Below are 14,318 nucleotides of genomic sequence, written 5' to 3'. Positions count from 1 at the left end.
CAACTCTGGTCCTCTTAAAACACTCTCCAGCCCTACAGACAGTTCTTCAAACCACGGCACTCAAGTTTTGTGAACTAACAGTTGTCCCTATTGTGTAAAAACTGGGGTTCTTGTTTCATTATTCCTGGACTTGAATTAGTAGAGACAGGGGCCAGATGATCTGAGCAGTCATACAGAGAGGTAAATAGCTGCAGGTAAAATATCTCTTGCCAAAGCACCGTAGTTCCAAGTGGACTGTGGTTGCAGGACAGGCCAGTGAAAAGGGTCACGTGGACATGTATGTTGGAGACGGAGAAGCCACCGGTGTAAGCATTTATGGTGTTTGTTTTAAAGCAGCCTCTTGCCCTCCCCCATGCTTTTTAACATGTATTTCTTCGTGTGTGTGTGTGTGTGTGTGTGTGTGTGTGTGTGTGTGTGTACACGTGTGGGTGTGTGTGCAAGGCATGTGCAAGGCATGGTTAGAGGATGTCACCTAAGACTTGGTTTTCTCCTCTGCCATGTGGGTCCCCGGGATTATGCATTCGTCTTTTTTGGATGATAAATAAAGTACTGTTTGGCCAATGAGGCAGCAAGTTAAGTGGGGCTAGGAGTCAAGGAGGATTCTGGGAAATTTAGTAAAGAACTGGTGATCAGCAGGAAGTGACATAGCATGGAGACTCATATATAAGCAAGGGCAGGAAGGAAGTAACCCCTTTTCTCTTCCTCTTGCTCTCTTCTCTGAAGTCACCTTGTGATCCACTGGCAAGAGAGGGTGCCAGCGGAAGGCGTCCAATAAGATAAGTCGCATAAAATATATAAATTTATGATAATTAAGACTGAGCTAGCAGATGAGAAATCCTAGTCATTGGCCAAGCGCATTTGTACCTAATATAAGTCTCCGAGTGTTATTTGGGACCATAACGTGGCGGTGGGCAGAATTTGGGCAGATGGAGGAAAGACTTATTGTTACAGGTGACAAGTGCCATTACCTGCTGAGTCACCTTGCTGCCCGTTTCTTTTTACCTGCGTGCACACTGCGGTAATGTCTTGAGTACTACTGGAGCTGTACCAGGGCATCATTAAGCTTCTTCAGGTCCAGAGGGAAAACAGACCTAAATCAAGGAAGCTGAAGGACACAGGTGAGCTAGCTTTCCACCACTGTGACAAAACACTTGAGACAGACAGCTCGTAAGGGGACAGGGTTAGTTTTGCTCGTAGCTTTTAGTCCTGGTTGACTGCCCCTGTTTCTTTGGGCCTGTGACGTCACAGTACCTCACTGTAAGAGTTCATCTAACAGTGCATGGAGGTGGGGTGAGGAGCTGAATACCGACGTTCCTAGAGTCCTCACTCTGATCTCTCTTCCCTTCCTCTGCCTCCTCAGTGTTCCACAGCCTCCCTACAGCTCCGGAGACTAGTCAGCCAGCCTTTCACTCGTGGGCTCTAGTGGGCTCTACCAGGTGTTCTGTAGCTCTTTGCTCCAAATTTTCCTCCTGGAGGGAAGAGAGAAACTCCCAAGCCTCAGGAAGATCATGAAATTTACAAGCCTCACAAGCCCCGCCCTCTCCCTAAGGTGAGACTTCATACGCTGGTGCTGGAGGAGGCTTTTCAGTGGCGCGCTGGCTGCAAAGAATACAGAGGATTCCAGTGTTCAGCTTTTACCTATTGTCACCTATGCTGGGCTTTCAGAGATGCAGCTGCCATCGAATCACCCTCATGCCTGTAATTAACCCACTGGTTCTGTTAACTAGGCTAGGGTAGAACATGCTTTTGGCCTGTCAGAAGTAACCTGTTGGGGCTTCATAGGTGTGTGCTCACAACTCCCCAGGAGAAGTCATACAGCACAGGGGAAATGACTCAAAACTATAGCTTGAACTCTCAAGTGCAGAGACTAAAATTACATGTTACCACAGCCGGCTGCAAATAACTATTAAGATAGAAAACCTCAGAAGATAAGAAACTCAGTTAAAATCAAACCTGGGGGCTGGAGATGTGCCTTGGTGGGTGGGTGGGAGCCTGGCATGTAGGGTGCTCTGCACTCAGTCTCCAGCACCACATAAAATGCACATGCTGATAGAGACCTGCGATCCCACACTCAGGAGGCAAAGGCAGGGTACACTCGGGATTATCCTTGGCTACACAGCAAATTTGAAGCTAGTCTGGGATATATGCACCCCTGTTTAAAAGACAACAACAATGGGGCAGGAGAAATGACTCAGGGTTTAGGAGCGCTGGCTGCTCTTCCAGAGGACCCAGGTTCAACTCCCAGCACCCACATGGCAGCTCACAACTGTCTGTAACTCCAGTTCCAGGAGATCTGACATCCTCACACCAATGCACATAAAATAAAGTTAAATAAATTAAAATAACAACAACTAACTAACTAACCGACCCAAGTTAACCTTGTTGAATAGGAGTAGTGGTGGGGCTGGAGAGATGGCTCAACAGTTCATAGCACTGGCTGCTCTTGCAGAGGTCCAGGGTTCAGTTCCCAGCACCCACATGGCAGCCCACAACCATCTGTAACTCTAGTTTAGGGGGATCTGATGCTCTCTTCTCACCTTCTCTGGCACTGGACACATAGTGCACAAACAAACAAGCACCCAGGACTCACTCATATAAAAAATGAATACATCTAACAACAACAAGAGTTGGGAATGTAGATCAAAGTCCTTGCCCAACATGTAGACGACCTTAAGTTAAATTACTAGCCTGCCTCCTCCATTTCAAATAAATAGAAACAGATTTGAGGAGATGGTTCCCAAGAGAAGTTTACCAATAGTCTATAAGAAACACAAGATAAGCCAGGCATAGTGGCTCATACCTCAGGAGGCAGAGAATTTGAGGTTAACCTGGTCTACAAAGTGAGTTCCAGGACAGCTAAGGCTACAAAGAGATATCCTGACTCTCGAAACAACAACAATAAAAACAAAACAAAACAACATCCCCCAAACGAAACAGAAAACAAACAGAAGCACAGGAAAGATACTATAGTGCAAAGTAAGGCACTCAACATTACTCTTCATTAGGAAAATGTAGATTAGCTCAGACATTGTCACCACCCTGGTCCAGGTTGTTCTTTGGATATGCAAGGACCCTCATCAAGCTCTGTCCCAGGAGCCTTCATTTGGGCTCTTCACTTCCCTGCTGTGTGCTGGGTGCTGTCACAGCCGTGGTTGGCTCCTGTCTGCCTAACCCTCTTAGCAGAGAGTGTACTGGCTCCCTTCCTTCTGGCTGCCAACCCTGAAGCATCCTGACAGCTGTCTCCTACATAGGGGATGGGTTAGTCAACTCCAAGGATTCCTTTCTCCTGCTATTTCCTCAGCCCTGAATTCTTCATCCACAGAAATGTGAAGCAATAAATGTTGACCGGAGCTCCTGTGTTTGGGGCAGTTTGTTAAACCGCAGTTGGTAACAAATACAGGCAGGCAGGAAATCAAAACTCCATAGTGGCTTTTGTTAGAAGTCACATTCAGCTCACCATGTTGTGTTTTAACATCCTCAATTTGGCTTGTGTTTGTCCTTCTGCTGTGAATCAACAGGAATAAGACCTAAGGAAAAGTAGCCAGAGTTATGGATAGGGAAATTTAGAGGAACCAGAAACTATGCAAAGACACTTGTGAAAGAGCTTTACAGAGCCATGTTCAACAGCCCACACTTCTGATCCCAGACCAGAAACTGTAACTGTGTGTGTGTGTGTGTGTGTGTGTGTGTGTGTGTGTGTGTGTGTTTGTGTGTGTGTGTGTGTTTTGGTAATTGGTTGGGGATATTAATCTGAGGTAGATATTTACTTAGTGTGTGCAAGGCCATGAGGTCCAATCCCCAGTCTCTCTCTCTCTATCTTACACACTCACACACACAAAAGGAAAAACAACAACAAAAACCACCACCACCAAAACCAAAACAAAACAAACACCCCCCCCCCCCATCAAACAAAACCAAAACCAGATCAGTTTGTGGGATGAGGTTGTGTGGAAACAGCAAGCAGCTGCAGAGACGATTACTGAGAGGTTTTCCCTGAAAGTCACATAGGAAAAAAACACAACTATGGAGGCAAAGGGCCTGGAGCTTCAACTCCACAGGTGACAGAGGTGACAGAGGCTCCAGAACCTTCTCTGCAGCCCCTGTGTGGTTTCCCCTAAATCCGAATAGTGGGATTGGTCAGGGCTGGAGAGATGGCTCAGAGGGTGAAGTGCTGTGTGAGCCTGAGGACTTGAGTGTGACTCACCAGCATCCAGGTGAAAGCCGTGTCCTGTCCTGGTGTTTATCTGTCATTCCAGCACTGGGGCAAGAGAGTGGCAGGCTAGCAGAGAATGTGCAGAAACAAGTTCATCCAGGGACTTGGGGATTGCTAAACGACCAGTTACAGGTTCAGCGAGAGACTGTCTTATCAAGGTAAGGGGCAAGCAACAGAGAAAGAACCTATTGACTTGTAGCCTCCACACAGAACAAATGGGGGTCATTACACATGCACGAAACACACACACACACACACACACACACACACACACACACAATCATACACACACACACACACACACACACACACACACACACACACACACACACGAGTACTCCAAGCCAACTCTTAGACTTTGCTTATTCTAAAGCAATCCTTAGGATGAAAAAGAGGAAAATCCTAAATATGCACCTCTGGCAACCCTTGACCCATGCTTGCAGAAAGGTGGTGCGGCCAAGGGTGGATTGGCATCTCCCAAGTAGCTCCTGGCAGGGCTACAGTCAGTCCCTCTAAAGCACATGAGGAATCAAGACTGTGGAACTAGGAGAGACGTTCACGGGCCAAATCTGGCCGGGGTGTGGGGCCAGGGCCAGCTCAGGCTTTCTGTGAATAGACCACAGCGACTCATTATCTGCCATGCCCGAGTTTGTGAGGGTCATTTTCAGGCGAACAAACTCAAAGGCCTTGCTCCATCACCCCAATTAACAGGTACAGGAACCCCAGCAAACACTGATCAGTTGGTAGTCCGCTAAACAGCACAAAGCAAACAATGGAGAGGCAGGCGACTCCAAATGCTATCTCCAAGAGAGAAAAAACAAAGACATTTCTTGGGCTCCAAATAAGAGGGCCAGGCCTTCTGAATCCAAATCTGTGCTTGTGCTAAGCAAAAGCAAGAATAATCAAGAAGGCATGCGATCTGAATTGCGTACAAATGTCTTTTTATAAGTGAAGCAAAATACATTTGCATGTTTTGGGGGTTTCTGCAGAGAACAAACAACGTTCTGCTCTCTATGGGTAAAAGACACAATTTGCTTTCAACAGTAAGCTACAGGCCACTGGGGCTTCAGATACCATCGCCCTCCCTCGGGCAGCTTCCTTGTTGCTGCACTTGCAGTTTTTGCTCATTTTTTGGAGGGTCCTGGTTGTCCCCAGGGGGCTTGGCAGGGCGCCCGTGGGGACCCGGCCATTTGTTTTCGGGAACATCTGTGCAAAGTCCACACCTCACTTCTTGCACATCCTGCCCAGGATTTCGAATGAGTTCCCCTCATGGAGGTGAGGTTGGCTTCCTAAGTGTTGTCTAGTTTCTGATTTGTGACCCAGGTCCCCAGGTTTCCAGGCCCCTGATGGTGGGCGGCAACACTTTTGGGTCCCTGGACAAACCAGAGGCGCCACTTTTTCGCTTTAAAGTTCCAAGGCATGGCGGGAGGGCGGGGGCGAAAGGCTGGGACTAGGACAACACAGGGGTTTCGGACAGGGCTCCTTCCCGCGCGGTGGGGTCGCCGCCCTCGAGTCGCTCCGGCAGAGGGCGCCGGCGCCGGCCTCTCTGCCCATCGGGGCGGGCGAGCCGGGGACCCTGCCTCCTGCGCGCCCGCCCGCGTTCCGCCCCCCGCGCTTGTCCCGGCGGCCGGCCGGACGCCCGAGCCCGCTCTCCGGAGCCTCCGCAGCCGAGCGGCGCTTAGGGGCAGGGAGGAAGGGACGGCAGGGTGGCCTTCGACGGAAGCAGCTTGTGAAGCGCAGGGGAGGAAAGCGCGGACGCGTGGCGGGGAGGGGTGGAGGCGCCCTGGCGCGAAGCCCGAAGGCCGAGCGCTCAGCAGGCGACCCGGCACCCATGGCCCGCAGCGTGGCTCGGGGCTGGGTGCGGCCGATGCGCGCGCCTCTGTGCGCCAGGGCCATCTGGACGGCCGCGGCACTCCTACTCTGGACACCCTGGACCGCAGGTAAGGACCCTGCGTGCGCGCTCTGAGCATCGCCCAATCCACAGCCACTCTTAAACCGGCCGCCTCGCGGGCGCCGGTGCTCCCGATCGAGGGGCGCCAGCCAGGCCATGCTCCGCGCGCTCGGCGCCAGCTTGGGCCCGGTGCCCTTAGTCGCCTGAGGCTGGTTCCAATGAGATGCGCTCTAGGGACCACTAAGTGTTTCCAGAGGCCGGGATGGGCAGCGGCAGGGGGTTTTTCTCAAGTGCTTTCCAGTCGCGAAGTGTACCCATAGACGCGCTCCGTGTGTCCCAAGACCCGGACTCCGTCGATTCATCCCAGGTCACCTTTCCAGTCCACATGCATCCCTTGTACCTCTTCTGTCCCCAGACGAGTTAGTCTTTTTCCCAGGGACGGGGGGGGACGCATGGTCGAAGGTCTTGGTTTTCCTTTTGTTGTGATTGTTGCCAAAGTGATGTTTGGCGGGCCCTGCGTAGTGGGGGCTTGGCCCCCAGGACGTGATATTGCGCGGCTGAAAGGAGAGTGGCTCCCCAGCCCCCAGTAGTGTTTCCTACTCCTCTGGGGGAGTCTGCGCGTGCCTGGGGAGGGCTCAAGAGGCCCCGTCAATGATCACAGAAGTGTTCTGGAGAATACTTGGGCAGAAATGATTGTGGTGGCCTGAGGAGGTGGCTACGATCCTCCCAGTGTGCTAACCCCCAGAGGGCCAGCAGGTTTGTGGCCTGAATCTCTGCACCCTGCTGGCTTGGGTGTGGGAAGGCGCAGCCTCCAGGCCCAGGGGCATCAGGGACTCAAGGCTTTTGTCTTACGTTTCCTAACTGCCTGAGATACATCATACTGGGACAGGGACATCAGTGTCCCCAGTCTCCAGCATTCCTTCAAGCAGGTGAGAATTAGGGAGCAGGGGCAGGCAGCAGGGTTCCGGGCTCTTCCCGAGTCCTGCTGTGCAGTGGGCTTTCTCTTATCCCGCCCAAGGGGGTGGGCGTGGGAGGGGGAGGCCTTTGGGTTTAAGCTGATGTTGATGGCGTCCACGGTTTCTGATGACTTGATTTGCATTGATGCATCTGTCCAGAAACGCAGGAACAGCTGAGCGCAGGTTGAGAGAGTCAACACATTCTAAATTGATGTCATTACCAAGCAGCCCCTCCAGGAATTCTCCCTTACTTTACCATCAAGAATTTCTTTTTTAACTTGGAGGACATAAACTGATCTCTTCCACAGGGATTTCGGCCTTGCTGGTAGCCAGGAGGCCCTTGCTAATCCTACTGCCTGGGGGCTTCTTGAGATGTAGCTGGGGTGGGGGATGGGGTCTGCTATGGTGAGAGGTCCCAGGTGACAAAGGAGTGTGAAGCCTTGCTCACTTAAAATCAAGTTTGTAACCAGAACATTTTGGATGAAGCAGTTTGAGTACAGCCTTCACCCAGGTGGAATGGAATGCATCTGATGGAGAAAGCCATCAGAGGCAATTTCTTTCTCTCCTTTCTTTTGCTCCCCCACCCTTTTTTTTTTTTTTTTTTTTTTTTTTTTTTTTTTTTTGAGCCTTATGTGGAAGTGATTTTTCTTTGGTAGTGAAATGAAACTCCCTCTATAGAAAGAGAAGGCTGTGTTTCTCTTCTTTCTGGATGCTTGCTAGTTAGGCCCACAGAACACACACACACACACACACACACACACACAATACACACAGGCTCACATACACAGGTATACACACTCACACACACATACACTCACAGAGAGACAGAGAGATTGGGAAATTATACAGGAAATTGGGGTATTTGGGACATTTTTTGTTGTCCAGGAGTGAGTCTCAGCAGTTGGGAGTGCTATACTGAGATGTTTTGGGATATACATACATGGAAAGGTGACTTTAAAGGCATATATGTTCTTTTCCCATATTTTCATAGGAAGGCTCTGTTCCCTAAGGACACAAACGCCTGCTCTGTGATTCTGGATTTAGAATTGGGGGGGGGCAGGACCTTTAACCTTCCCCTGCCACTCATTTTGGCAGGGCCAGTCTGCTTCTGGCCTAAATCCCTGGAGTGATGGTCACAATACCCAAGGACACTCTTTTAGAAGATAAGGAATGAGATCATCTCATGTAAGAAGACTTTGTGGAAACAGAAAAGATTTTGTTTATGTAGTGCAACATATTTTTCTTATTATGGATGGCTGAGTACCAAGCAAGGAATGGCTACACATTTGAAACCTTTCAGTGTTGAATGACAATTTCCAGTTGAACCCTGACCTCCCAGTGGAGAAGACTGACACCCTGAGAGTCTGAGCATCGTGGAGCCCTGTGGGATACAGTGTCAGGAGAGGGGTTCAACCAATCAGGTTCCATTTAAAACAAAACAGCCCCAAACATTATTTTCTCCTGAGGACACAGAACTAGGGGCCACATGCAGGTTAGGCTGGCACTCTACCACTCCCAGCCTTGTGGCTGTACTTGGTTTAGTTAACCTGATAGAATTAGAAAGCCAACAAGAACTCTGATTGGTATTTTTGCATGACGAACAAAAACAAAAACAAAACCACTGGCTTAAAAAATGTGCATTTCTGGGAGCAGTTTTAATGAATGTCCTCTGCCCACTTATGAAGGCAGCAGAGTGAAGTCTATTTTTATTGGTGACCGTTGTGTCTGTTGGTTACTTGGAGCCTAGCTGTCATTGGTGTTTGTGTGACCTGCACTGAGGCTCTCACTCTTCCTTTAAACAGTCTCTACTTCCCCTGGGGGACTGAGAAGCCTGGCAGGAACAAGCACTTCCTTCAGGCCTGTTTTGGAAGGGATCTTTTCTGAAGGAAACGGGACAGATACTCAGGGCGGGGCTCCTTTGACTGGTAGGGGAGGTGAATACCCTGGGGAGTTATTTCACTCGGGAACAGACTCTCCTTTAAAGTGGGTTGTGGGGTAGGTATCATTAGGAAGCACTGGTTACAACCACTACTACTAAATGTTATGCCTGCCTGAAGGTTCATGGAGGGTCGGTCCCCTTAGAGGACATAGGTCTCCTGGAAATTATCTGCTGGTTGTCTGGGGACCTGGAGAGGAAACGACGGTAGACATCTTTCCCTGCTACACACTGGTGACCACTGGATTTGATTGATGCACCCCATTCGGGGTTCTCTGGCTGGGGGAAACTCCAGTGACCACTTAGAGGGGACCCCACTCCCTGATGCCAAACACACAGGGTTTTAAAGCAGAGCCAGGGTTATGTTTTTCTAGGGTGTGTGTGGTTGGTTACTAGTCATTTTGGGTGAAGAGCCTTTGGGTAAAAGGGACCCATTTGGCCACTGTGGCTTTGGAGGGGGTCTTAGATTTGCACCATTCCATTGATCCACTAGTCCCACTGAGGGCTCAATGGCTGGTGTAACATTTCCAATTTTGGAGTTAAAAAAAAAATAAAAATAACTAGAGGAGCTGCAGCCCGGGAACTATGCTGGCTGGTGCTCCTCAGCCCCTTTGCCTAGCATGTATTTATTTGGTTTTGTTGAAGAGCCTGCCAAGTTGGAAACGAGGGTGGGACAGCTCTGCTTACATGTGCAGTGCTCATAAAAACTGTCTGGGGTGTAATCTGTTTGAAGTTATATTGACAGAGAGGCCAAGAAGCGGTTGGTTAGACCATGTTGAAGGTTTTCATAACACTTTTGAAAACGGGGGTGTTTTGGGTTTGGTTAGCTCACTGATGAGATTTTGGGGGGGGGTGTTTTCTTTAAGTTCTGATACCACCCCCTATCAAAAAGCCAAAGGGAAGGAAATAATTACAGAAAAAAATATTGAGCCTAATTCGACTAAGTATCTTGGCCTCTAGAAGGTCTCAAGCCCTTATGGTGTGTGTGTGTGTGTGTGTGTGTGTGTGTGTGTGTGTTTAATTGTGTTGGAATGAGCTTTGGCAAGCACTCTGCCACTTCTGAGATGTTACCAGGAGAATGTGGCTGCTGCCCTGAACCTCCGGGAGAGGGGGAGGGTTCCTCCACCATCACCAATACCCCAGCCTAATGGCTTCCACACCCTCATGGAAGGACAGCTAACCGGATGTACAGTTAAATGACAGAAACATTTTGGCTTGAACTCATTGTAACTTTTATGCTGCGGAATATAGGAGCTGCCAGACACATGTGACTATTTAAGTTAAAAATTATTTAAAACAGAAAAAAAATACCTTTACTTCTTTGGCCTTACTGGGCTCATGGCAGATATCCTTAGCCACATTAGGCCAGCTGGGATTTGGTGAGGAATTGCACTGAATCTGTAGGCTGTGTTCAGTGTGTTGGTTTCTTTACAGTTTAGTCTTCAGTTCATAAACACAGATGTATTTAAGTCTTTCATTTCATTCATCAATGTTTATTGGTCTGCAGTCTTTTGCTTCCACAATTAACAACGACTAGGCATTCTCTCTCTCTTTTTTTGTATTATTATAATTGAAATTGCTTTCTTAATTTCCTTTGTGTGTGTGTGTTATTTGATATTAGTAAGCTTATACAGTCTAATTTCTTTTTTCCTGTGAGATTGCAGAATGTATTTTTTGAGCTAGCACTTTGTGGACCTTAGCTTCCATATAAGATCGTATTAGATAGCTGCGGGCAGACAATTGTACTTCTCATTTATTTATTTAGTCTAATTGCTCGATCTTGACCTTCCACCACTGATTTGAACATGGATTCAAGGAGGACACCCCTGTTTGTTTCTGATCTTGTAGGGAAACCTTTCAGCCTCCATTGTGTTCCTTCTGGTCATTGTTTTCTGGACCCCTTGGTCTGCTTTGCCTTTTGGAACATGTTGAACCTCTACTCACTCAAACTGTAATGTTAAAGCCCAGTATAGAGGTGCACACCTTTCATCCCAGCCCAAGGGGGCAGAGGCAGGTGGATCTCTGTGACTTTGAGGCCAACCCAGTCTACATAGTGAGTTCGAGGCCATCCAGGACTATGTAGAGAGACCCTGTTTCAAATTGAACAAACAAATACTTTGGGAAAATGTAATGATAAGTCCTGACAAGGTCCAGGGAACTGAAACTGAATGCCAGTAGGTAAGCAAGTCTTATTATATATGGAGACAGGACAACAATGGGACCCAAGAGAGAATTAGTTCCTATCAGTGATTCTTTGATTGTGTAGCTTCCTTCCGCAGATGGGAAAACCAAACGCGGTCTGCAAACATGCCTGGCCTTCCCCATGATAGCACAGGTCTCCAATGGGGATGGGCTCTTTGTAGAAACGGTAGGACTGAGTGAGTGAGAAGCATGCTAAGTGTTGCAACCAGGCTTCTCTCTGGAACGAGTGGGGATGCAGGTGTGCGATGGGGAAGTCGAGGGAAGATCTGGGGGAGTGGGTTGGCATTGGAGGAGTCGCTATGACTCACGACTCCTATGTGACCACACTGTATGTAATACTCAATAGCAGACACATAGTTTTAAACCATGTTCATTTTTTTTTTCATAACAGCTGTTCTTAGCACCTCATTAGCATGGAGTGTTCCCAGTTCCCAAATCTTTATTCCTCTAAATCCTGCTGCACATTTCAGGAGCTAGAGTGCCTCGGAGCGATCGATGGCTGAAGATGCCCATGATAGGGAAGATGAAGCCAAGCCTGAGACATGTTCTTGGTGTCTCGAGTCAGTGGTCTGAAACAATTGGGCATGTTGACAGCTGCCAGCCAGCATGAAGGCTATCCAGTGGCCAAACGTGGGACAATGAGACAAGCATAGACAGGGTAGAAGTCTGTGCCTCAATACTGACAGAAAATAAGTCAGAAAAACATACGTGAGTCTTGTAGAACTCATGTCTCACAAATGTTTCTTCCCACTGTTCTGGGAGGCAGAAGTACAGTGAGCGGGAAGGTCCACAGTTTGGATTTTTTTGGGGGGGGGAGAATGTTCGTTCCATCTTCCACTTCTTGGTGGCTTCTGGTGTTCCTGTCTCGCACCCGCGTCTGTTTAACCCCTATTCTGTCCTCACAAGGCCTCACTCCTTCAGTCCAGACAGCCATTATTAGACTTCACCTTGAATCCTAGATGCGTTCATCTTAAATTCCTTGTTCCTGCCTCAAAGAGGCTTCTCAGGGTGGGTCACATCTGAAATCTGAGTGGCCATGAACTTTGAGGGAACACTGGACTTTAACACCAAATGACTAGGTGAGGTCGAGGAAGCCAGGAGACTCATGTTGAACAAGAGGTCACCTGGTCAGTGCAGAGATTACGAGGACTGAGTTGGGGGGAGCTGAGTGAGTACTGTCTTAGTGATGGACTGAGCTGAGAAGGTGCATGCCCTCCGTTCCATAGTTTTCCTTATCTGTGAGGGGATGATAAATAAGTAGACCAGAGAGAGCCAACATGGCCTTCTCTAACTGACCAGAAATGACTCTAGCTCAGGTGATCACATCCTAACCCAGGACAAGAATCAGGTCATAAAGCAAGATTGGCAGGCCCAGGAAGGGACCTATTTGGGACAACTGTGTTGTATTATTAATGGTCAGTGTTGTATAAGGTAAGTCGCTTGCAGAGCAATGAATATAAAAGGCCACTAATTTACAAAAGGAGTTTGACGCAGTCTTCAAGTCAGCACAAGCTAGAATGCCGTTTCCTGTGCTCTTCACTCCTTCTCGAGACTAAGTGACAGTGAGTGGCAGGAATCAGAGCAGGGTAGGGGGTATGGCAGTTGGTGTGCAGCTTGCCACTTTCAGGTCAGGGCTCATTGGCACAGCCTGCTGGCACATTCTCTGTGGTCTGCTGAACAATGAGCATGAGGCTTTGGTATACTGAAACCACAGACAATCTGCGTGCTGGGAAGCTAAATCCACAGTGTTCTTTCTCCAGCACGGGTCACACAGCAGATAACAGTGACTACACATGAGCCCAGGGCTGTGTGGATCCCAACAGAGGGATTTTTAAATCTTTCTGGCCGGACAAGGTAGGAGTGCACCAGACGTCATGTGTCCTGTGTATGGTCCTTTAAACTCTCAGTGCACTTGCTCCTTCCCACCCTTCTCTGCTCTGCTTTGGACAGACTGTTCTTGAAATAAAATCTTAGGGTGCAGAGTGGTGTCTTACATTAACCAAGGCTGTTCATTTTCTTCCTCATTCTAATAAAGAAGCTGCCTTCTGCTGTGGTTGGGGATTCAGGAGCTCCAGTGAGCTAAGCTTTTTGTTTGTTTGTTTTATGAAGCAGTGTTTCTCTGTATAGCTGTGGTTGTCCTCACTATGTAGACCAGGCTGCCCTCAAACTCACAGAGATCCGGAAAGGTAGCTATCTTTATCCTAAGATGCTGTGCCCCTTTTATTCAACTATGGATTGAAAATGTTCAAAAGAGGAAATTGAGGAAAGTTTCAAAAATCAAAATGAGAGCTTATAATGCAGGAGTGCTGTATACACAAGGTGTATACTGGGCCATGTAGATGAGGGGCTGTGTGAGCCGTGTGCACAAGGTGTATACTGGGCCTTGTGAGTCATGTGGACAGGGGGTTGTGTGGGCTGTGTAGATGAGGGGTCGTGTGAACTGTGTGCACACAGGGTTATGTGGGCTGTGTGGACGGGGTCTCCTGTGGGTGCTGTGTTCCTGTAGGCAATGTTGGGATGATTGCTCTCACATGGGAAGAATGGACTATGTCAGAACATTTAGTTTTGTTTTGTTTTGTTTTTTTCTCTGAGAGGCTTAAATGTCTATTGATTTTGGTACCCAGTGGGTCCTGGAATAAGCTGTGGATAGACCTGTGCTGGCTAATGGGGTGGGGGCTGCTGATACCAGGAGTCCTTCACTTCATCACGATTCATCTTGTTTTTTAAAACCAGAGTTTATGAGCAAGCAGGCGTGAACCAGTTTAGTGAGTAACCCAACAATTTGGGTTTGTTCGTTTTGTTTGGTTTTGGTTTTGTGAGACCTGTGTAGCCCTGGCTGTCCCGGAACTTGATCTGTAGACCTGGAAGGCCTCAAACTCTTAGAGATCTGCCTGCCTCTGCCTCCCAAGTGCCATTATGCCAGGTTTTGACAATTCTTAACGGCATCAGGGGTGCAGATGGATTTTTGGGGTGTCCTGTGAGCAGTTAGAGAGGTGGAGGTTAAGACAGAGAAATTTAGTTTTGTTCTTCTGGGTTTTCAGACTGCTCTTGGGGAGTGGGGGAGGGACGGGTTGCTGTCTGAGCTTTCTAAACCATTTAGTATTCATTCTGCTCCAGACC

At 48.4% G+C, this 14,318-nt stretch overlaps 1 protein-coding gene across 1 annotated transcript in view; it reads left to right on the top strand.

The window, feature by feature from the left end:
• Ror2 (receptor tyrosine kinase like orphan receptor 2) overlaps nucleotides 1-14,318 on the top strand; it is a 182,745-nt gene that overhangs the window by 4,558 nt on the left and 163,869 nt on the right. Inside the window, exons 3-4 of the mRNA XM_027409891.2 lie at nucleotides 5,369-5,488; nucleotides 5,624-6,153. Coding sequence (XP_027265692.2) covers nucleotides 5,369-5,488; nucleotides 5,624-6,153 — 650 coding nt within the window. The remainder of the gene's footprint in view (nucleotides 1-5,368; nucleotides 5,489-5,623; nucleotides 6,154-14,318) is intronic.

Source organism: Cricetulus griseus, chromosome 3, assembly GCF_003668045.3.
Source record: "Cricetulus griseus strain 17A/GY chromosome 3, alternate assembly CriGri-PICRH-1.0, whole genome shotgun sequence".
NCBI lineage: Eukaryota > Metazoa > Chordata > Mammalia > Rodentia > Cricetidae > Cricetulus > Cricetulus griseus.
The sequence above is the reverse complement of the archived record's forward strand: the minus strand, read 5'-3'. Positions and strand labels throughout refer to the sequence as shown.